This window comes from Hydractinia symbiolongicarpus, chromosome 10 (genome assembly GCF_029227915.1).
Source record: "Hydractinia symbiolongicarpus strain clone_291-10 chromosome 10, HSymV2.1, whole genome shotgun sequence".
Classification (NCBI taxonomy): Eukaryota; Metazoa; Cnidaria; class Hydrozoa; order Anthoathecata; family Hydractiniidae; genus Hydractinia; species Hydractinia symbiolongicarpus.
In genome coordinates this window covers 20,898,309-20,923,682 of record NC_079884.1, presented here as the reverse complement: position 1 = coordinate 20,923,682, position 25,374 = coordinate 20,898,309, and the positions used below count along the sequence as shown (strand labels likewise).

The window sequence follows — 25,374 nt, the reverse complement described above, 5'->3', positions numbered from 1 at the left end:
TAGATTGCAGCAGCAAGTTCTGTGGAGGGACGAGGACTGAAAGTAATTACTTTCCAGGTGTATGGTTAATTGCTCATAAACAACTTTTTTTTAATTACTTTGGATAAAGCTGGGATCACGGACATTGGTGTATAGTTATCTACAAATGATTTTACGCCAGATTTCAACACGTAATACTTTGGTGCGGTTCAAGTCATTCGGAAAAGACAAGGTTTCAAACGATAGTTTAATAATATATGTCAGAGGTTGAGCGATTACCTTCATGCAGTCCTTAAGTAACCAAGATGGTATATCATCTAACCCAACGGCTTTTTTATATTTCAATAATTTCAGATGCCTTAGCAGTGATCGGTTCGACTCGAAGTTTTGGGGCAGTTTCATTTTGATGATCTTTGTGGAATGGTCTGATAGAAATTGTTAAGGCAAATGGAGATTGGAGATTTTTTAAGTGATTGAATGAAATTAGAAAAAATAAAGTGTTTATCGGTAACCAAATTCCCATCTACTTGTATGGTGGTGTATTCACTTGAGAGTTCGATTTAAATACCTTATTTATTTTTCCAATTACAAAAAGGTAGGCCAGTGTGAGGGGTTCTTTATCCCGAACTCTCAAGGCAACTACCCAGAACTGTTATAAATCCAGCCTCTTAGATGGCCTCGCCTACCTTGTTGTCATAGCCAATAAATCATTCATCGTCGACAGTTTGATTTACCCACCCACCCACTCATTCTTTTCAATATTGTGTTTTTTTATGTATATCAATCACTTCATCCATTGTCTTAATGTCTACAATTGTTATCGTACCAACTAATCCTACAATGAAGCATAACCCACGCATCAACTCGATAATCGTACCATCATTCGACATCAGAAAAGCACTTACGAAACCAGTATATTAACCTCTGAGGTCTTTTACGATCGCCGACGATCTACCACACCAGACACTCTACAATACGGGAGGAACTGATCAATTGGCATCAGAGGCGCGGGCTTGCTTATACCAACGCTCTTACCTAAGGTTTCCTTGGTTATTCAGTTTTGCTGCTCGTTGTTATCATGTTTTTCGTTCAGAGGTAGAAGCACTGACGCCATGCGTTGGCGAGGATGTCGGACTTCCTTTGTCAGCCAAATGGTATAAAGGTGCTAACGAATTAGTTGCGTTTCCGCGAGATACGCAATAGCGGGTAGTAGGCATTTCCACGAGATTTACGAGATTTACTAAGCGTTTTCAAGAGATTTGCTGAGATGTAGGCGATTCCACGAGAGTCGCTAAGATGTAGGCGATTCCACGAGATTCGCTGAGATGTAGGCGTTTTCAGGAGATTTTCTGGGATGTAGGTGATTCCACGAGACTTGCCGAAATGTTGGTGATTCAACGAAAGACATCCCAGATACTCACTTGGGGTGTCTCTCCACGAGAGACGCAGGTGTTTTCACGAGAGACACCACAGGCGAATTCCCATCAAAGTCTCGGTCGTTTCCGAGATATGTCTTAAGTGTAAGAAAGGAAAAAAACGCATCTGGTTCGGGGCTCCCCGATACCGAACTCAACATTCTCCCCCTCACCCAAAACTTAAGAGTAGTTTACATGAAACAAGAGAAACATATCAGGTTGCTATCTTTGTTGTTGCTTTACAACCATAGCAATTAAATGGTCAGATACGAGCAATTTTAATTAATGGATATTTTTTGTAAATAAAAGGTAACAGAAGGTTTACGAAAAATATTTCCCCGAAAGAAATCTTAAATAGTCCAATAACGAGGTATTTTAACATGACTAATTTTCGCGAAATAATTAAGTTAAAGTGTTTTACGAAACCTTTTTTGAAGATCGCAGCACCAGGAGAGAAGATGCATTTCAAGCTCGTATTTTTTTTTTAAATTACATAAAGTACATTACAAAAGACACATATACAACCAATATGAGTTCTCTTTTAGATCATTGGAGAAAATTTAGAGTTACGTAAAGAGAATAAGGAAGGAAGAGAAAACAACAGGCGGGCAAAAAAACCCGAAAAATAATAAAAAAAAGTTTACTGCAAAAATATATTTTAAATATTCAACAAACAAATATATATATAACCTTGTATTAAAGTTCATAAAAATTGATGGTTATCTTTCTCAAACAAAATAAAATTGGTTTAAATCCCACCTATTAGATGTAAATATTATCAAATGGAAAATTATATCCTGAGTTCTAAATAAATTAAAAATATACCTTCACACACAAATACAGTATAAGCTAAAAAAAGAAGTTACAAAAAGCTGTTTGTTTTTATAAGCAACCCAATTTCAAAAGCCGGATTTTACAGAAAAAAATCGTACGAAAATCAATTGTCATCAATTTTCCATGACTTTCCCCGACTTGTTCCATTTCATCACATTTCCACGACTTCTGGGACTTACGCGACTTGTGGCCACCCGGCGTGTGCATTTGCGCTGTTAGCTTTTCCCTGAATAATTCTTTTTTAAAAAATGAAATTTTTTAAATAAAGGTTTCATAAAAATAAACCCTCTCAACTTCAAACGGTGCTTATAACAACTGTTCTTTTGTGAATGTGCACACGATTAAATTAAACAACAGTTAACAATCATATTCTTTTAAAAACATTAAAAACGTGAACTTGTGTCATAGAGACAAGAAATAAGAAGAACTATGAACAATTCTGCAACGACTTTTTCCTATAAAGGAACAAGGCTTCGATAAATGCTTATCTCACTAAACCTAAAAAACAAGCGAATGATCAGCATATATATACGTAAAAGATGGGGTAAAAGTTATTGTTTTGTCATTATTTGGAACTATAAAAATAATAATTAAGTAAGATAATATATAATTCAAAAAGTATAGCATAACAGGCTACTTTGACTTTACCTTAACCAGTAGTATCATAGTCATAACAAACACACTACACTCTTTTTATAAAAAAACAAATACGACTAATTTTTCATACTCCATAAGCAAGATGCGGCTAAAATTTTTATGTCAGGATAATCATATGTGAAGCATCCCTTCGGAATATTACAAACACACAAAAAAGTGCAATAAAAACACACACGACAACAAAAACCGTTCAATGGCACTCCATGTGTATTATTGAAGAAAAAAAATGGTCCTGCATGGTCCATTATACCTCTGGTGTATGGTGCACATAAATCGTAACCTGTGCATATATTAACAAAAAAAAAATCAAATATAAATAAAAACACACATATGCTAAACTTATATTCAGCTTTGTATTGTTAAGCATAATTCGGACTCGGTTTTTTTTTTCTTCAGAGAAAGGAACATTACCTTAAAAAAGATTGCATGCTCATATCGATTTAATCTTGCAAGAAAGTAAACAAAACGCATGGTTGCTTTAATTAGTCGAACATAAATAACAGAGATGCCTTAATTCTCTATCATCCATAGCGTTACTTACAACCCTAACAATGCTTATCTCGCCACAAAAATAATAGTTGCTTTTAGTTGTTTTTGATCCTTATCTTTAATCTGTACAGGCCATACATCACAATTTGTATGATAACAGCTAAGAGTAGCGCTATAAAAAAAAAGAAAACAGCTTTTCCAGCATCATCTTTCCAATTCAAAACCTTGTACACATATCTTCCAGAACTGAGAGTGTAAATGATGGATACCATCAGATATATAACTGCCACAACAATGGAATACACAACATGATATAAATGTACTGGAATGCGATGAAATGTGAAATCGATCAGCAGCATAGCAAGCAAGGCACTGTGATCATTTATATTACTAAATCGCATGTCAAACGTATCAAAATGACTTGGCTGATACACAAAACCCCAATACATGAGGTCAGTAACAATAGTAATAACATATGTTACATTGTACCAAGCCCAGAATAGTTTCACGTGCCAAGGTATTTCTTTTCTGGCTGCAACAATCTCTGTATGTTGGTCAACATTTTGATCTTTTAATGATTCAAACTGCAAATTTAAACCGAACATTCCAGACAGAGCAGTGATCCATATAAAGTAAACAAGCATTATGACCATGGTCCAATTAGTCAAAAATACTGGCCAAATTCTACTGGAGTGGACGATGATAGAAAACAGCAGCGTTGATAAATGGTAAACTGTGAATATGACTCGAAGACACCAAATAATCCATCTTGGTACACACCAGAACTAAATGACAACTATAACACATCATTAAGCATACAAAATATAACTAATTGTACCCGCAAAAACTTTAAACAAAAGATAAGTGCAACTAGGGTGACTAGGTTAAGAGATTTAATTCTTGAGGGAATACAATTTTTGATTTTTGCCTATTTTGCGAGAATTAGAACTTTGTAAAAATAAGTTAATAAAAAAATTAATTCCCTTAAGCAATCAGATGAACTAGAGGATTTTCAATACATACATATATCAGAAAATATTTAATAAATAATTTAAAAATTTACAGCTAAAATTGATTGCAATGTATCTGTTTTCTTGTTAGTAAATATTAATTTCCAGAAATTATTTAGGGTTACATAAGGCTATGGTTAAAAACCTGTTTAGCTAGTGTCGCCCCCATGCCAAGTCAGTTGGCAATACTCTCCTACTGTCATGCCCTTCTAAACTCTTTAAAATGCGTCCTTCTATGCTTTCCTTGATAAAGATAGAATCCAGAAGAGACTTTATAAAATAATGTGACATTAGCCAGAAGATACAGTTGGTAAAGCAGCATCTGTTTAGACAAAGGAACTTATCTTTACATAATTTTTATTTAGTAACAAGTGGGAAACTCATCTAAATATACTATAGTGTGCAGGCACTTATGGCACCTTCCTCTAACATTTGTCCTGTGGTACCTACCCTCATTTTCATATGCATTTTTAATGACATAAGAATCACATGCAATACAGCCAAAATTCAGTAGAACTCCTTTTTACCAAGGTATACAGAGTTTCCATAATTTTTATTCTAAAGTAGTACAGAATTGATTTTTTCACAGCAATAAATACCGATAGTTAGGAATTGTTTTGTTGGGTGTAAGAAAATAACCTAGAAAACTTTTTGCACATGAACTTCATTGCTTTTCTATGTTGTGTATTTAAACAAAGAAAAATTGATTAAAACATGAAATAGCCTGTGCTGTGTTAATCTGGCACACCATCAGCATCATCTCAAGAAATTTGATTTCCGAATTTGAGGTTTTCCCAGTTGTGATCACTTTTCCCATCCATATTTTATCTGACTTTGATGTTATTTCATTTCTCCAGGAAACTAGTTGAATGGACAGGAAGGTGTTTAGCACAAAATTCCATGAATAAATAGGGCTGAGGGTTGCCTATGACATTTTGAAGTATATATATACGTCAAAAATGGTAAAATACAATTTTTTACGAAACCTTTAAAAGTATATAAAGAAAATAAAAATTAACATTAAAGAAGTAACATAAAACACCTACACATAAATATTAATGTAGCCAGCTGGGGCATAACTCTTAAAATAATGTATCCTGCGAGTTGTAGTGTTTGTCTTGGTTAAGGCTTTGATTAATTATTTCAAGTTTAGGTCAACCAAAATGGATGCAAGTTTCAGTTCAATCTGACCATAAAACATCCATCTCTGGTTAAATTTACAAAGATCTCTGATAAGGGAAAGTTTGTGCTGACCAGAGTAAAAACCTTAATATTGCTGGTTCTAGGGATCTGATGCCTGGATCATGGGATACCTGGCTTGTAAGTTAAGCCTAACTGATCAAGAAGTACCTTAGAGATTTTTTCAGAGAGGCAGCATCTATACTTAAGTTGCTGTGAGAAATATCAATTTGACATTTGTTGATGGATGAGTTTTCAACTTTGACATTTGTTCCGTAGAAAAAATAATGATCTACAATATAAAACTTAAAAGATATTCTTATGCTTTCTTTTTTTGGTTGCAAATTTCAAAGACTACTTAAACAGTGTATATGCCAAGAAAGAGGAGGCACTAATAAATTTAAGTGACACAGATACTGCTTTTTGCGTTTGTATAAACAGGAGGGGTGTTATTCTAAATTGTTTAAGGCTCCTATTTGTACTAAAGAGGTCTTTTCAAATTTTGCTTCTAGCCTTTACCTCTCCCCCTACCCACCCTCTCTCCTCAAACGATTTGACTTTGAGTCCACCGCTGAGCTACTGAGCTACGTTAAGACTGGAGTTCGGTGTATTATCCACAGCTACCAAACAAGGCACTCCACTAACACTTTACATTAAACTAAAATAGAACATTAATAAACGCAATTTTATTTCGTCACTTTGGGAAAAATTTAACCTTAAATCAATATTTATTTATTACGTACCTGCATACAATAGAAATCGTTACTGTCATCGTGCTTTAACGCAAAATTCTTAATTTTGAACTCAGATTTAAAGCTCATGTTTATTTGTTTACATTTGCAACAGCTTCGACTACCATATTTAATTTTGTTTATAGTTCTCCTTCGTTGTGCCAGAAACACAGGGGTCCCAAATAGACTGTTAGTGAATAAAGAGCATTGCCTATTTCAGGAATTTTTTGTATTTTATATGAGATTTTATTGGTTTGTGTCATCATAATAAGGCTTTCAGGGCTATTTTGTATGACACATTATAATTCTTACGTCGCTTTGGGTGTTTTTTTTTCTTCTTTTGTAAAACCTTAACGTTTCAAAAAAGGACAAATTTGCCCCAGTCTTTATGTTTTGATCTTTGTTTGCGCGGTCCAGTGGAAAGTATGAAAGAAAAAATTTGAGATGGACGGTAAGTTTTGGAAATCGTAACAAAACAAAGGGTTCCCGTTGTTGTGCCTCATTTAAGCATTGTTCATGTGTGTATTTAATTAATCATATTTTTGTTTAGAATTGAGGTCATGGTTCGAAGTGCCTGCAATCGCCCATTTCTTTCACATTTTTAGGGGCTCCTTTGACCTGACTGACTTTGAGATTGAGGTAAGTTCCGAGAATTTATACTTGTCATTCATAAACGAAAGTGTTAGCTGCTAGCTACTTGCAATGGTGGAGATTTACTTGAAAAAAAAAAACTTATCTCTTTTGGTCATTATTGGATTTTGTTTTGTAAATGTTAGCTTCCTTTTTAGAACAGGTAGCTAATGAAAGCAAGTTTGTAACAATTTGTTACCTAATTTGTGCATTATGATGTTATGGTTAGCCACATTAGTTTGGAGGAATATACTCTTTCTATTGCTTCCAGAAGATACACCACAAAGGTGGCTTTAGAGTGTTTAAAACATTTTAATTTGAGCTTCCAGAAAATCCCTGAAATCTCTGCCTAAAACACAATGTACAAACCTTTAGCTAGCTAGCTAGCCAACCTTTTTTTAGTTTCGACAAACAGGAAAATAATTTAACTGTTTTTGCTTAAGTTAGTTGTACTTACAAATTACTTGGTAGAAGTCCTGACCAAATATTGCATTCTAACAAAAACATGACCAAATATTGTAAAGCAAACCATTTATTCCTAACCAAACATGTGAACTTGTAAAAAATAAATATTCCTATTTTACTGTTTGCCTTTGTTCAGACATATAACTACAACATAAAACTTGCTTTGTGTAGATGCTTAACTTAAGTGTTTATGATTTACTCCTACTAAGTTTCCGTATTTTTTGGTACATGCTATGTTTATAATTGCTAGAGACTACTTTTTAGAATCATTTCCAGATTGTATTTTTAACAGTCGCAGAGATTTTAGGGAGCCAAGTAATGCCTGTGCCTACTTGCCCTGGTGTATAATAATAACGAGGTTTTTAACTTTATTTGACAAAAAAATTGTTTTATTTAACCACAATGCAGGTGAAATTTTACAACAGTACATTTACAAGCTTGATCATATTTAATTTATACTAATAAAGTAATAAATTATCCTAATTATTCTTTAATGTGCTATATTACCAGGTTTATGTTGCCATAATTCTTATGTGATGATTCTTTATGTTTCAAGTGTCAATTATGATACCAGGGGTGGGGGGTATTTGTATTGTAATGACAATTTTAAATATTTTATCATCCAGATTTTTAAGTAGACAAAATATAAAAACAGGCTCATTCTAAAAAGCACCACTTTTACATCTGGCTCTGATTATGTCATTGATATCTTCAGATTCTCGTTAAACTTTAAACCATTTGCAGGGCCTATAGAAAGAAAGCATTTCTAAAAATTGCAACCAAATTTGAACAAACCATGCAAGTTTATAACCTTTTAAAGATGTGTTGATTTTAAAATTTCCCAAAAAGTGTTGTCTGCATCCCAATATTAAGAGCATACCAAATCAGTTATACATTAATCTGCTTTATTATTTTTAAAACATTGGAAAATTTACTCACAGTAACAAAAATATTAACTTTTAAATAAGTAATTTTACATAAAATAACCTTGCGGTCCTTAAAAATGGTCAAAAGACTAGTTCTCTGCCAACTTTTTAATAGAGAATAACTCCGCGATAGGCCTGCAAATATATAAAGCGCTCTATCTACATAAAAGTATGTCTGAAAGGGAGTTGATTAATGTTAGATTCAGCCTTGTGATGGTTTTTACTCATTTGAAAATGAAAACTTCTAAAAAAATCACAAAGTAAGTGTCAAACAAACAGTTAGAATAGAGGTTCCAACATTTTTTTATGAAAAATAATGTGTGTTTAAAAATGAAAGACTAGCTGCATTTATTTTTTTGTGTGTGTCAATTTGCTTTATATGTTACATTATCTGTTTTTTGGATTAACTATTGCTAAATGCTATTTCTAAATCTTAGTAGACAAGGCATTCAGATAATCAACAAAATGTTAAAATATCTTAAAATTACTGTACTATATTTGACAATTATGATAAATTATCATTGATAGAAATAGATGAATAAAACTGAGATATAATTGTGATTGTTTACAAGGATTTAGATTTTTTTTGGTTTCACAACCTTAAATTTTTCAAAACAATTAAAATATTGCATCTTTTACTAAGCATTTTCGATCAAACATTGTTGTTTTCTTTGGCCTGCAATGCAATAAAAATTACCAATCTGCATAACAGTGAATGCTATCTAAAAAACAAAATGTCTATCAAGAATGTATTAAAAAGTTCAGTTGGACCCCAGTGCACTTTCCCAATTCCTTCTTAGTGAACTTTATTGATATATCCTTAAATCATTTTTTTTTGATAAATTTGTTTTTGTTTTTTGGTCTTTATGTGATATAAACCATTTTAATTTGACTTATTGACTATTTGATAAACCTGATCAGATCATCATCAACATCATTCATCATTCTCGGCTTAATGTCTGCTTTCCATGCTAGCATGGGTTGGACGGGGTATATTAATGACCCTCTTCCAATCTGATCTAGACTGTATTAGATATAAACTCAACTTCCTCTGTATCAAGTCTGCCCTTATAACCTCCTGCCAAGTCTTTCTTGGTCTGCCTCTGGGCTTTGCCCCAGGAACTATCAAGTCTCTACACTTTCTCACCCAATTATCCCCCTCCATTCTTTCCAAGTGCCCCAGCCAATTCAATCTTCTTATCTAGATAACTTAGCCTACTTCTTAGCTCATCTGAACTCTTTCTGTCTCTCAGACTGGCGTTACACATCCACATATAAATCACATATAAAATAACTTTTAGGGACTGCAAATAACATACTCAAATTTTCTATTACCCGGCCTGATTTATGCTGTTTTAATGAGTTTGAATCATGTTGTTTTCAGATGTAAATAATGTTATAAATTTATTAGCTATGAAAATTTAATATACCTGCTGATATACCTAGTATATTATTTTACAGGATTTTGAGGAAACATTATTTTTGGATAATGCCGACAATGTTTCCAGCTTCTTGCCAGACCTTGTTATACGTTTGTTGCGTGGCATGTATAGAACCAAGGATGGACTTCAAGTCACGTAAGTACTCTACTTGCTCTAGGACACAAGTGATGTAGCCTTTCTAATTTATTTGATGTTGGCAAAAAAATGCTAACACAAAATGCTTTTTGCCTGCTTTTATACACAAATAACTGCTAAATTTAGAGAGCAATTGAGAGCAAAACTTTTTTAAGTTCAACTAACATCCACCTCAAATATGGAAACCACATTTTTCCAACATGAATCAAGAATTTACATCAGTATTCACCTCAACCAGTGCTGAGTGCGCAGGCGAAATAAAAAAGATGTGAATAAGTTTATGCAGATCTTCTGTGTTAATTTTCTATATTATAGCATTGTCTTTATTATGGCACAGTCTGAATATAAGCATATATGGAAATAATATGCGTGTCTTTTCACATAATGCAAAAATAATCTTGTGTATAAGTTGACACCAGGACCATTTGTTTTTAAAACTGCTACATTATATTGAATGCAATATTTTACAATTTATAGTAGTAACTAGAAAACAATTTTGTAAAATTGTATACTAGAAGGATATAAATACTCAATAGGAACAATCGGAACAATATATTGTACATCGTGGTTACATCTGTACAATATCTAGGACAAGAATATACAGTTTTGTACAATTAATTGTGTACAAAATATTGTAGCAGTAGAACATACCCTTAACCAGGCAATTAAAGTTCTTATAGTATCACAGAATACTGTGATTCAAAAACTTTTGTTTTTCGAATATGGATAGGGATTAAAAACGATTTATATCAACATAACATATAAAGATTATAATTTTTACCAAACTAAACCCTGCATTTCATGTGATGATGTTTGTTTGAGCGATTCCTTTTTATTTTAGTGCGGAAAATTACAACTATTATCTTCGTGATCTTTTAAGCCATCATTATGTAACAGTTCAAAAGAAAGCAAACCCGTTAGAGGATGCAGATTTTAAGTATGTCGTAATGTAAAGCCTTTTTTGTTTGACTTTATTAAGTAAGATCACTGAATGTAATTAAAACTTACTTATACAGAAAAATATCTGTCTCTAGGAGTTGTGATAGCCATTATGATGTACTTATCTTTTTGTTCTTTAAAAAGAAGACAATACCATTGTACTTTTGAATTGAAATAAAGTAAATAAAAAATATTGATAAAAAATGAATTTAAGTCAAGCTGGTTTGGTATGATAAGATAATGGCAATAACTTTTTGACTATTGCAAAATTTACAATCGAGCATAGCTTCAGCTGGTCAGAAATTTTTGGGTAGAGTTTAAATTATAAGGTTCCATTAAAGATAGATCATGTTAAAGCACTTGTGGATATCTATAGTTTATATATAGTTTTTTATACTTTGATTAGAACACTCAAAACTCGCACAAAAGTAGAGGTTTTGTTTAATATTTGCAATTGGAGACTTGAATTGCATGATGCTATGGAACTAACTAAGGTATGTTTAGGTTATATGGTTTTCATTTATACAATTTTTTGTTTACCTTTATCTGAAGAATAGATAACTTGTGAGGAGTACATTTTATGATATATTTTAATGAATTTGTGTTGTTTTATGCTTTCGTGTTTTTATCCCTTCACATGATGGTGTATTGTAGTATTTTAGTTCTAAACACCAATACTATACAGCACAATGTTTTTGGTATAAGTTGGGAACCAGGGAAAATAGTATTTTAATGTTTCTCTCAGGAAAGTCAATAGAAATTTGTAAGGAAAATCTAGGATAAATTTTGACTTTCTGAACAATGTATCATTAAAAAGATTAACCAGCAAATGTATAGTATTTTATTTTCACCTTGTTAAGGTCTGCATTTGTAACTGTGACTTCAGTGAATATAGCAGGTGTATCTACTATTTTATAATCCAACTGCATTTTTTTAACTTATGGAAATTATAAATATTCTTATGCATGTGTATAGAAGTCATTGTATGTATTTAACCAGGATTTGGAAGCTGACGATATGCGCGTTACACCTGTTGGTCGTGACAGTGAAGGGAATACATACTGGTATTTCTATGGTGTGCGTTTGTACAAAGAAGCCTTTTCTGTAAAGACACAGGATGCTGAAGGGGAAGACGGCGAAGTCACCAACAAAACAAAAAAGAAACCTCCGAAAAAAGTAAGCAAGAAGAGACGAAGTAAACACACAACTAAAAGTGGAAGGTCTGTACGTAAGCGAAAAAGATTTAATTACAGCTCGCAAGAATCGGCGGATGAAAGGTAAATTAACTATGAACAGCACTATTTTTATATTAAGATCAATCTTTAATTTTTGCCTTTGTTGAGAATCTTGCATCCACTGTAATAATGTGGATGTATTATACATTCTATTGGTTTCCCATTTCTATTTTTGTTACCTTTGTTTCTAATATTTAATCTCGAACAATTTCTGGATCCCAAAGATACAAGTACATTTACAATTGTATTTACTTTAATTTCCTTGTCAATTTTTTTTTTCTATGCGTTTTTAATATGTTGTAATAATTGGCTTTGTGAACGCGGATACATTAAGTGAAGTCGTGTGCGAAAACTTTCCTGCAAAAAATAGCCATATTTATTTGGATTGCATATTAATTTTTTTTAGTGAAAAATCTGTTGAAATTACAGACGATGACACAGAAGATGTCAAACCTGATGTTAAACCAATAAAGTTAAACTTGTGTTCCAATGCATGGTCGCTTGAATGTTCCACGCTGAGCAACTGGGACCAGTTGTTGGAGAAGCTATCTGCTACTAAAAATAAAACCGAGAAAGAGCTCCTAAAAAACCTTCAGCATTTGAGAGAAGATGTAAAAAGAATAACAGATGAAAGGGTAGGGAGGATTGTGCAAAAAAATGTATATTGATTCAAAAGATTGGCAACAACTAATTTTTTCCAATGTGGAATAAATGTATTGATAGTGTATTGATTTTTTAATGCCATTTTTCATTTTTTTAAACGCTTTTTTGATAGGTCGAAATTTTATAATAGTAAACACTGTTCCTAATTTTCTGCAAAGCAAATGTTTTAAAGTGAAATCAAAACAAACGAAGCTGCATGCTTCAATGCATTTCGTCCTCTAAATCACTCTGTGGAGATCCACCTTAAGATACCTCTTTTTGTAGGAAAAGGCTTACCAAAAGAAACTGTTAGCCATGGCTCCCAGAAGAGTGTCTGAGAGAATCACTGTGAAGATGCAACAGATCGAAAAAGAGCAGCGCATTTTGGAACAAGAGCGCCTATTAAAAAATCAATTAAAAGCAAAAGAAGCTGAAGAAAGGCAAAAACAACTGGAAGTAGAACGAGAGAAGGAAAGAGAGAAGCGATACAAGGAGCGGGAAAGAATTCAAGAAGGTAGTTGTTAGTTTAGCCTTTGTGTCGTCTCTTACACGACGAAGAACTTACGAAATTCAACCTCTTTAAATTTGTGCAGCATTTGTGTTATTTGTTGTAGTATGTTTTCAAACGCTTCTTTGATCTGTTCATATTTTAAGAGGAAAAATAGTGGAAAAGAATGGAGACATCCTTGTAATCTTTGTTAAGTTTTTAACGCAGCTTATTCGTTTGTTTAGAACGCGCTCTTCGTGTTAAACTTAGAGAAACTCAGAAGCTCGTTGCTGATCATCCAGAGCTTGCAGAGGAGATAAAAGCAGTGCAGGTTGGGAAAAAGCGACGGCTGGAGAATAGAGAGGATTCTAATGATGATGATGAGGACGAGGAAGATCAATATAAAATAATGGAGAGAAGTAAGTATTTGATATGATAAGTTGTTTAACTGTCCTTAAATTTCTTATTGTACTTATTTTACAATTTTTTTTATGTTTGTACAAAAATAGCATTTTGCAAACAGCAATTACATGCTTTGAGGTGTTAAAATTGGTAGTTGCCTTAATTATTCCCTTTTACATATTCTTGCTAAAATTATGGCTCTGCTTTCGCCTGACCTGGATGTCTCTTTGATTTTGTGGATAGATTAGGAAAACATAAGGATTGTCTTAAATTGATAAAGGGTCATGATAGAATGCTCTTTCAGGTGGAAAACATTAAGGGTCGTGATAAAATGCTCTCGCAGGTGGAAAACAACATTACTCAATGAATAACCCCTAGGTTATCAGGGTAAATTCTGCTCTACTTATGACTAATATTTTGTTCTCACTTTCCTCTGGATTGGTTTTTATAAAAACAAACAATTCTTGAGGTTTCCATTTTTAGTCTTAATTCGGTAGTAAGAACTGGCACAAATAAGATAGGTAATTCTCCACAATATTTTATTAAAAAGTATTTCTCCTTGTTGTTTTTAGTTATGGAGGTTTTGAAAAAAGATGACGACGCGTGGCCATTTCTTGAACCTGTAAATGAAGAAGATGCACCAAATTATTATTCTTTGATTGAAGTAATTCATTGTATTAATAACAGGTTATCCAAACCATTTTTATTATTTGTTTACGAGTTAAAGTGATCTGTATAAAAATGTTTTTAGACTCCAATGGATTTTCAGAAAATAAGTGAAAAAATCGAAAAGAAAGAATACAAAGATAAACACGAGGTAACGTCCAGATAAGGTTTTTTCTCATTTTAGTCCCAGGCTCATGGTCTAAAATTCGATTTAGCCTCATAATTAGTTGCTAAACAATAGTGATATTTGCACTGAACGTTATTATGTTGTTTACAAAACAATTTTTTAAAAGACGTTTAAAATATTTTCTTTTTGTAGGTTGCTTGTCACAAAATCTCATAGCTAGAAAGAAAATAATTCTGTCTAGCTATGAGATTTTGTGCGCAGTAACTTGTTGTGTTGTAAGTTTATCCCTTTCCATAAGTTTGAATGTGTGTTACGGCTTTTTTTTAATTTTTTTAAAAAATCGCCTTTGTTGTACCAATGTATTCTTTTCCGCATATGTGTATACAAACTTTGAAAAATCCATCCTAATCTATAAAAGTGTTAAAAAAGTTTTTTACCAATTTGTTTTATTTCGTTACAGTTTGAAGAAGACGTAATGTTAGTTTTTGACAATTGTGAAATGTATAATGGAACGTACAGCTGTAAGTAATTCCTATTCGGTATGATTTTCTACTTGTATTTTGAGGCGGCGGAAAGCATCATCAAAAGTAAGCCAGCAGACACATTTTTTTTTAATATAATGTTATAACTTTTTACTTTTTAAAAGTCGGTGTAAATTAGTTTTAAGCTATACATGTAAACCAGCTTTAAATAAAAAAATGAATAAAAATGAGTAGACCAGGACTGTATAACAATAAACGAATTTGGTTTAACGATATTAAATAGAATTTCAAATTTTATTGTTAATATTAACTTTCTTTTCTTAGCTTACACAAAGTTAGCTTTTGAAGTGAAGAAAATTTTCGAGAAACTAATGAAACGTGAATTTCCACCAGATGTTGAAATTGATGACGATGATTTTTTCGAAGTTGATCAGCCAACGCCCAAACCAACAAAATTTAAAAAGCCTAAACTAATAACTACACCATCAAACATATCATCTACAAATTTGTCCACGCCATCCACGCCAATTACACATAAGAACACTTCGATGTCGGATAGTATAACGCCAGAATTTGCTCGGGCGCAAATGCTTCAAGCTCAAGCTCGTATGAGACAACTCCACCAAAGTGCTTCTCTGTTGCAATCTACCAACATTCGCCATATAAAACCGCCCATTGCTATGTCACCTAGGTTTGCATTGTCATCGGGTGCAATAGCTAAAATGACACCAGCTCAAATGCAGTCACTACTGTTGAAATATCCGAAGTCAGATTTTGCGCCCTCTCTGGCTAAAGGAATCAAAGTAGCAGGTACTTTTTTAACTCTAATATTTCTATCTGTTAATAGCGAATGCTTTGTATATCAAGATGATAACTTTGATTTTTTAAAAGACTGGTTTGCATACTGTCGCCAATCCTAATAAGCGTTTACCCTTTGATTAAAAATTTTAAGTGAGCGCCCATTGACCAAATGAGCGCCCAGCTGGTTAAACTGGACTTTTCTATTAGCAATTCATGTGCTCTTTAAATCAAATTGCGTTGTAGGTGGTAAATGAGAGGAGTTTGACAGGTAACACTAACATGATTCTAGTGTAGTGTTTTTTATTGCTAATTTGTCATCTATCTATGTGCGCACGCAGCAATCAAATAAGCGCCCAATCCGAATAAGCATGAAGCGTAATAGTCCAAAATTAACGCTCAATTTACAGTATAGCACTTCTCATGATACCTGAGTGTTTTTAATTACTTGCTTTATTCAGTATGATATATATTTTTTAGGTCAACAGCATGCCCTTGCTCAGAAAGTGGTAACTTTTAATAGCACGCCTATTAACACTACGACGCTCAATCCTCTACAACAGTTAGCCAACACTGCTTTGTCACCGGCTCCTAGAGCGGTTAATACTGGTACTAGTACACCGGTACCGGCTCCCAGAACGGTTAGTATTAGTCGCTTACCACTTCGTTTCTCGTCACCTAATACTGTCGTGAAAACCGTTTCCAAGACGATGAGTCCTGGCCAAGTGCTGGCTCAGTTCCCTCACAAGTTGCAACTTCCTACTGCAAGTTCTGGGCGTGATAAGCTTGGAGGTTCCAGAGGACGTCCAAAGAAGATTATAGTACCGATCGCGAGCATGACACAAGGTGGTTTGCAGCAGGCTAGTTATGTATCTGGGCTATCTGCCACTGGTGTTCCTGTCACAGTGAAGTGGGAAGACCTAAAATTGCAATTGATGTCGCAAATGAAGAATGATGTTACAAACAAGAACCTGCAACAGGTTCGTTTAACGCCTACTCTGCCCAGCAACAGCACGATGCCTGGATTGCGACCAGTAAGTGGAACCCCTGTGGTATTGTCGCGTATTGCAAACACTGTCACCACTGCAGGTAAGTTTAATGTGTCTTGATCAGTGGATCGGTGGAATTTAAAAAAAAACACAACTAGCGGTCTATTCCGGACCCGAGAGCACAATATTTTACTATTTAGTATAAATAGCACTGCAGATAAATTCCTTTAACTGTCACTGTATTTGTTTCTTTTTTACTTGCTGCCATAAAGAATATCGTCTAAAACCTACGACTTGTCATTTTTAGGTCTTTCCGGTTTAAAGACGTTTTCCTTCTCAAACGTTCTAAAACCCAAGGAATTTCCATCTGCTCGAAACGCGCTGATAATTAAAAAATCAACAGCTGTGCCTTCGAGCAAATCAGTGATCACAAGTCCACTGAAAGCTGCTTCTCCTATTGGTTCAACGCTGGCCAATACTTCTGGCATGTCCAAAGTACAGGAGTGGTTGAAATCAAGTGGTCCTTACATTGCGAAAAACGTGTCACCTCAAAGCAACGTTTTGCCTATAAACCACAATACAGCAAACATTGTTGCAACGTCCTCATTAGGAGCGGTGGGTATAGCAAATCGTGGTTTAGTATGTACCACATCAAGCTCCTCACTGTCAACTGCAATGAAGCTGACTCCCGTTTTAAAGCTACAACGGGAGATTGATGACGTTGTGGTGACAAAACCGGCCACTGCTCCCATTCCGACTATCAATAAAAATGTAGCAACAAACCTGACGACAAACATTTTAAGTGTCCGTCAAGACGGCTGTGCCGATAGTAATATGTTGGAACTCCAGAAAGCTGCAATACAAGCGGCAGCCGTTAACCAAATCAGTGCAAAGCTTCAAACTCATCTCAATGACAAGAAGCAAGCAATGCCATCATCTCCTTTGAAAATCAACTCGCAAACGCATGGTATTGTGATAAGTCCAGTCAAGATGGTGACACAAAAAACCACAAGTGGTTTAAAACCACGAGTTAATAATGCAGCATTTACTAAAATTCCTAAGGGAAGCTCCACGACATACTTACGTGAAGGAGGTTTAGTTACTCACAATGAATTTCACGGTGCAGTCATCACAAGCCCGTCTTCAGCTGCGTCGCATGTACAACTTGTGGTTAACCCCAGCCTGTGTTCTTTGCCTACTGCCAGTTCATCTTTAGTGCAACAAATTAAACTTCACACCTCCAGCAATATGAACTCGTCTACGCCGCTTGCTTTTCCAAAGTCTGTCCCAGTAACCCCTCCTAACGTCGTGCCAGTTGCTGCTCTCTCCACGCCTTTATCACATCAGCTGCAGTTAAGTCAGATGATTCTATCGAACGCACCGACCATCCCTCAGACAAATACCTCACAACCCATCCAGTTAGTGCAGATTCCCGACGCCGGCGGTTTGGTGACACCTTATGTCAAACCAAGTGCCAATCAAGTCATTATACAACAACCTCTTAACAACCAAGGTCAGATAATTCGTTACGTAATTCCTGCCCAAGGAGCAGTGGGGACTAGTATGTTAAATTTAAATCAGTCAACTGCGAACGTAAGTATGAATCAGGTAGGCGCTGTACAAAATATTATTTTAAAGAACTCTTCCAACAATGGTGTAACAACAGGTGCGGTTATTCGCCAGCCAGGCATTGCTAACCTAGTGCAAAAAAATTTGCCAACTGTGCAGATCACAAACACCGTAGTACCGAAAGGTCAAATTCTGCATCGAGCTAAAACATTACAAGTTGTTCCCAATTTACCTCAAGCTTATGCAAACGTAATTTCGATATCCCAACCGCATTCCAACGTCGTCACGATATCACAACCACGTTCCAATATTACCTTGATATCCCAGCCACGTGCTAACGTAGTGCTACCATCACAAGTGCCTTCAAACCCTACTGCTTTCTTTTTAAATTCTAATCAATTGCAGAAGTCGCCGTTAAATTCAGGTAAAATTCAGACACCTATATCCAACTCAGTGCAATCACAGACAACTATACTGAACCCAGTGAACATTAAAACTCCGGCATCAAGTTTTGTGAAGATTGCAAATGGTACACCTCACAAGCCAAATGGTGTTCCAGTAACGTCATCGACAAACTCCACACCTGTCTCGATTGTACAAACTCCTTTAGTAATGAATCCTTCACAACTGCAAAAATTGACTGATGAAGGGCGTATAGTAGTGACGCCCTCTGGTCAATTTCTTATGATTCCATCAAAGGGAATCACCAAAATACCTGCATCAATTCCGAAGTGAACTGTGTCTACCCTTTCTGACTTTGTTAGATTTGTTTTTGATTTATAAAGTTAGCCAAGAGCTAAATTTCTGTTCCTAAAAAAGTTTAGTTTTCACAATTTAACCATAGGATTAACAGCCTTGATTTTTCTTTGTTGATTTTTTTTATGTGAATAATAAAAGTGTTTTGCTTTTAAGTTTTATCTACAGTATTCATAGAGTAGCTTGATATTTCTTCTTCAAAGTTGCGAATAGTCAAAATCCAGATAAAAATTATCCAAAAATTTCTTCCAACAGTAATATCTTCCCTCGTGGTTAAATAAATATTATTGACTCTGCAGCTTGTCTTCGTTTCACTGGAAACCTTTAAAACGATTTAGTTTTTTATAAATTAATATTTGCTTGTTACTGCCAGAAAAAAATAAGTTATTACAAACAAATATAAATATCTATTTTAAAGAAAGCTATTTATTTCAAAGCAGTTATTTTCTTGTCATAGCACCGTCCCTAATTTTGGAACACATTTTGTTTAAGGAATTCAAAATATCTAACATGGCCTAATTTTTCTATTGTTCTAAACAATAGACCTATTGTTTTCAACGTAACACCCAGGCTGAAATTCTTATATTCGTATAAAAGAAGTAGACTGTTAACCAGATCAACCGTAAAAAAATATTTTCGTTTTTTCTTTTTGCTAATAAGAAGACAAAACTGTGCAATTCGAATTTCTTCAACTCCGTGGAATTATTTCGCTATGGGAAAAATTAAAAAATTTGTGCTGCGGTCAGACAATTCTTTTAATGTAAATCCGACATAATGACTTTTCATTAGATATAGGGACATGCTATCTCTCCTACTCACTCTCACCTAGATACTCCATATTGTTTACATTAAGTAACAATTTATACAATTACCAAGAAAATAGACAGCAAGATGTAGAATCCTTGAGAATCGAGACAAATACGAAGAATTGGTTTAGAAACGTCTGTCAATATACAGCTTTAAGAATTCAAGGCTGGCTTCCACTTAGCGTTCCATATTTAATTTGCAGACAGGAAAGCTGCACACTTCGCCTAAACATAGGTGACGAAAAAAGAAAGACAGATTTTTTGCCACCAGTTTAATTTAAAAAATCCGCGGTGAAATCAGCGAAGAAAGGCACGGTAGCGTATGTCAGCGCTTGTTTTCAACCCACATTGTGAAGACCAGTTTGAAAAATTAGCAGCAAAGCACGTGGCTGTGTTTTATAACTTCGTTGCATTAAACAGAAACAAAGTGGTTTTAAATTATCCACGGTATAATGCAATTCTCTTGCTAAAAGGCATTTTTTTTAAAAAAAAAAAGATGAAAAGAGCATAATACATAAAAATAGCTGCACTGCATTTTTGAATTAAAGCTCAGGTCACAACGGTCGTTAAAACCGCCCCAACTTTATTTTATCTAACAGTTTAAGTTCCTACATAAATTTATTGATACGGTCGCGATATTGAAACTCAAAATTGCGACTACCTGACAAGCTAAATCTCGACTCAAAAAAAAGAGTGCGTCATGTGTTGCTAGCAAAAATGTTTAATGTCGGTATGTTTAAGACACATGACTAAGTAAACGTGATTATGTAAATAAAGTGGAGCTACTTTGTGAATTGCTAACAAACTTCCTGACAGTGATTCGGTTTGATCCGATTCTCAGTCGGCGTAGGGGGTAAATACCTTCAAAAAGACAGTTGGAACGGTTGTTAAAAATCGGAGGTAGGTGAATTCAGGGATCTGATATAGGGGTGACAATAGCCGGAGTATAGGGAGGGTGATTTCTTTTTCATCAAAAAATCTTGGAATGCGCTTCTTGGTCAGAAAGTTTTTCTTAACTGTTATATTTTGTAATATTGTTTTCTATGCAGGATTATATAGTTTTTGTTACTAATGATGTTTTAATGGTTTTTGTTGAAGAATGCACATTTTATTTTATTTAGTTTTCCAAATCTACTGAAATTCATTTCGATCCCGATAAATGGAGATATCTAATAAAAACGTGCATATATGATTTTTTTTAATATAGGTGACGAGGTGTTAATAAATTGAGATTGGTAGTTAAAGTTTCTAAAACTTGTTGTGCAGGATAGCATGACGCGTTTTGCTTAATTAGGCAAAAGTATCGACAAGCGTGGTATAAGATCAACCCTTCTCCTCTTTTGTTAGATCTGTCAAAGTCAGTAAGTGCAGCGTCGTTGACTCAATTTCGGAGGTCTAAAGCCTTTTTTCCACTTAGAAATACAACGTATCGTTTCGCAACGTTGGTTCATAAAATAACTATTCTTACTTATTTTTTTGTTTGTTTAATTTTTCATACGCGCACTTCTAAGAAAGGTTAAATCACATCCAACTTTTTCACACATCGACACAGATGAACCGATTTCGGTATCGACGCGTATTATTTTTAAGTGGAAATCCGGCTTTACATTGTTGATTTGATAACTTCAACTTTATGCTTGTAGTTGGTCGTAGTTTGTAGTTGGTTGCAGTTTGTAGTAGGTTGTAGTTGATTGTAGTAGGTTGTAATTGATTTTAGTTGATTGTAGTTGATTGTAGTTGATTGTAGTTGGTTGTAGTTGATTGTAGTTGATTGTAGTTGGTTGTAGTAGGTTGTAGTTGACTGTAGTTGATTGTAGTTGATTGTAGTTGATTGTAGTTGATTGTAGTTGATTGTAGTTGGTTGTAGTTGATTGTAGTTGCTTGTAGTTGCTTGTAGTTGGTCGTAATTGGTTGCAGTTTGTAGTTGATTGTAGTTTGTAGTTGATTGTAGTTGGTTGTAGTTGATTGTAGTTGATTGTAGTTGATTGTAGTTGGTTGTAGTTTGTAGTTGTTTGTAGTTGTTTGTAGTTGGTTGTAGTTTGTAGTTGGTTCTAGCTTATAGTTGCTTGTAGTTTGTAGTTGCTTGCAGTTGCTTGGGTTCAATTTTTTAAAAAAATTTTAAGCCTCGTATTAGTGATAAGATGTTGCTTATAAGTTTGCATAACAAAGCTTAGAAAATTCAATAATAATAATTAAGATTTTTCTAGAGAGTATGCACGTTCTCACAAATTACATAATTAGCATTTTTTTGCTTTACAATAGCATTAAAGTGTTGTATCCGTAAATATCAACAAACGATAATACTATCACTGTGAGGGACGGAATTTCGTTTTGTTATTGACGTTTACCTAGGGTGACGTCATGACAATAAATTGGGACAAACTTATGATGTATTATTCTTTGAAAGCGACTGTAATAAGCCTATTAACTAATCATTTGATTAAATCAAAAAATCTGTCAACAATGCATAATAAATTATTTTGTAATATGAAAATGTTTTGTTTTTTCTAAGCTGATCTGTCTGTCTCGAGCAAATAAATTGACAAAAACTGACAGTACTGTTGGATTTTTTATAAAACTCAGACAAAAGTGGAACTGAAAGGCTATGAGCACTTCCTTTTTTGATTTACGATGAGTTACTTTTTAGTAAATTAAAACTGGTTTGTTAAAACAGTAATGATAGTAAAGTTTTTAATTTTTTTGCACAATACAAAAGTCTAAACTCTTCTGTCCTGTGTAGTGATATTACCAAATAAGGTAGTGTCGAGGTACAACCTTCCACCAAGATGGATTTGAAGTGAAAATCTCAGAAACCTCGTCATAATAAATGACCCTTTAAACTTTCTAAATCTTATTTTAACGTTTTTGTTATCTTTTTATTCTTATTTTTGTTCATGTATTTTATCTTTACGCAGTTTCGTTCTCCAAAGAACATCCTTTCTGGTTTTCTTATTCTTGTCTTAATGCATCATCAACGCGTTACGGAAAGTTTAGTGCTAATCCAATCAAATATAATTTAACTGATTTAAATTTCCTCTTTTTTAAAATCAACTTTGCCATCACGCAAAGAAATATCCAGACGTGAAGAGCTACGTAAGAGATTGAAATGTAACCTCTAATCTGCCTTGAACAAAAGAATAAAAATTTCTAGCATCAGTTGAACGCGCTCTCATAACCCTCCCTTCTTCCTCCTCCATTTTGTTTCTCGCTTTGTAAACCAAGTGTTTTCCTTGGTTCATTAGTCGTCTCATAGTCATGACGACACAAAAAAAATCTCGATAACCATAATCCCTAATTACCTCATTTAATCAACACAAGGGAATACCATAATGCAAAATTAACGCAAAACAATAAATAGAAGTTTCTATCCAATCCCTTTTGTATTTGATAATACTGGTTTTATTACCGGCCTGGGAACGAACTTGTTATTGTTTTAGTCATTAAAACGGTCAATGGAATTAGTTTGCAATTATTAAATTGTAAACATCGTTGATACAGGACGTATATTGGGGAAAACAAGTTGTTTTCATTACTTTAAAAGAAGGGAATTTAAAACGTGCATACAAGCATTAGTATTATTCCAGTTAAAAGCCACACACTTCGACTGTCTTCAAAATTTGAAAACTATATACCAACAAGATGACAACGGAAGAACTAAAGAACAGCAAACCAAGTGTTAGATTTCAAGAAAAAGAAGAAGTAGTAGAAGGTGAACATATTGTCAAATTAGAAGTTCTTTGTGCCCGGTTAAACACAGATTGTTTCTATGGTCTGTCATGCAAGCAAGCCAGAGTTTTATTAAAGAAGGACGGACCCAATAAATATTCACGACCGGCTTCACAAAGCAAGCCATCGTTAATTCGTAAGTTAAAGGGCGTAGAAAAGCATCATTGGTCAAAACGCGATTGGGATCGTGTTTTCAACGGACGGTTAGATGATCCATACGTAGTTATAAGAGACGGCCAAAAGTCAGTCATACGCAAAAAAGAGTTAGTTAGAGGAGACTTGGTTTGTTTACAACCGCGACAGATAGTACCAGCAGATATGCGAGTTATTTCTTACGAAGGCGAGTTAATTGTTGACAATCGAATCATAACAGGAAGTACGAGCGAGTTAAAAACAATCAGCGCAACGTCAAATGACTTTTTGCTGAGTCAAAATATGATATTCGCATGCACTGAAATTTTAAGCGGGAAATGCGAGGGGATTGTGTTACATACAGGTGATCGAACTGTGTTTGGAGAACTAACGCAATTTGCAACAAAAGTTAGATATGTTAAAAATCAAAACGGCTCGTCATTATCGTCGAATTCATTTGACTCTATGTCGAGCATCGGAAATCTATCGTTGCCGAGCAGTTTTTCTGATCAACATTCAGAACTATCTGCCACAAGCACTCTTAGCTTGTAAATCTTTTTTTTTATGTATATATGTAAAGAAAAATATAAATAGTATATTTACATGACAAGATTTTAAAAAATGTTGGTGTTTTTTCTAAATTCTCCTTCTCTCTTTAATTTATTTTGTTTAGATGTTAATAAATTCTTTTGGTTTAAGATTAAAAAACAAATAGCTAGCCTGCCCTCTTGATTGTCGCAAATAGCATTATTAACATAACTTGATTCTCACGAGATGAAATTATACCATTTTCTTGTTCTTACAAAAGTAGCGCGTTTGGTTTAAGTAAGTATTTATTTTTTGCTGTCGACATGTATATTTATGTGCCAGCTTGGCTCGCGCAAACTGGGGTCGTAACACATTAAAAATTCTGGTCAGCTTTCGTAACTTTTGTGCACAAACCAGCTTTGTTTTAGGGTTTTTTTGGTGTTTTAAATGGTAAGGGCATACAAAGCGATTTGTTTTGGTTTCATGATGTTACTAGTAATTTTCCCAGCAAGTAACAAGCACGTGAGCCAAAATTATTAATAATGGCGGCAATTAGAGGAAGTATAATGGCTACTATAACACAGGAAGTTCTATTTTTACTACAGGCTCTATTGTCCTCGATAAAAACACATGATGGTTGTTTTCTGAACTTTTTTCTCGTAGTTGAGAACATGATCAAATTAACAAGCCTTAATTCTTTTTTGACAGCATCATAGAATTTTTTTTAGCAGCTGTTTAGTGTAATTCATATAAAATTAAAAATTAAACTTCAAGTATCATATTTTTTTTAGCAATAACACAAAAAGCTCGACAAAATCTGTTGTTCCTTCTCGGTTTCTTCTAAAAGAGATTTTCACATAAAAGAAGAAAAACGTTGATAATTTTAAGCACACATTATTTTAAGTATCGAATAAAACTATTATCACCAATCCCTTTTCTATGCATTTTTTCTAACATCGAACAACAGGTCACTATATTTCTATAGCCACAAGTGATATCCAATCAATTTATTTAATGAATGCGGGCAGACAATGTCATAAGGGTAAGTGTATCGATTAATTAAATCTTTCGATAGAAATTAGAAAATTAATCGTATATAATATTCCAATTAATTTTTCTGTTTTTGCACAAATCTTCCCTGATACAAGGCCTATTAAGTCTCAATTATTAGATACTAATTCATTCCCAGTCTCCAGTT

The 25,374-nt window shown here is 34.0% G+C and overlaps 2 protein-coding genes across 3 annotated transcripts; one reads left to right on the top strand and one right to left on the bottom strand.

Annotated features, from left to right (window-relative positions):
* Positions 1-2,033: 2,033 nt before the first annotated feature.
* Positions 2,034-6,522, bottom strand: LOC130662484 (protein rolling stone-like). The gene is made up of 2 exons (XM_057461367.1): positions 6,307-6,522; positions 2,034-4,159 (listed from the first exon to the last, which is right to left on the bottom strand). The coding sequence occupies exons 1-2, from the start codon at positions 6,382-6,384 to the stop codon at positions 3,470-3,472; spliced, it is 768 nt and encodes a 255-aa protein (XP_057317350.1). The 5' UTR covers positions 6,385-6,522; the 3' UTR covers positions 2,034-3,469.
* A 75-nt stretch (positions 6,523-6,597) lies between these two features.
* On the top strand, positions 6,598-19,421 carry LOC130662483 (mucin-17-like). Of its 2 annotated transcripts, XM_057461365.1 has the most exons (15): positions 6,599-6,745; positions 6,845-6,933; positions 9,777-9,892; positions 10,734-10,829; positions 11,238-11,325; positions 11,831-12,108; positions 12,473-12,701; positions 12,994-13,222; positions 13,441-13,614; positions 14,170-14,261; positions 14,349-14,414; positions 14,851-14,911; positions 15,197-15,682; positions 16,151-16,759; positions 16,967-19,419. In XM_057461365.1, the coding sequence occupies exons 1-15, from the start codon at positions 6,739-6,741 to the stop codon at positions 18,961-18,963; spliced, it is 4,617 nt and encodes a 1,538-aa protein (XP_057317348.1). In that variant the 5' UTR covers positions 6,599-6,738; the 3' UTR covers positions 18,964-19,419. The 2 variants fall into 2 exon arrangements, with proteins under 2 accessions (XP_057317349.1, XP_057317348.1); XM_057461366.1 differs by lacking the exon at positions 10,734-10,829 and having other exon boundaries at positions 6,598-6,745; positions 16,967-19,421.
* The last annotated feature ends 5,953 nt before the right edge of the window (positions 19,422-25,374 follow it).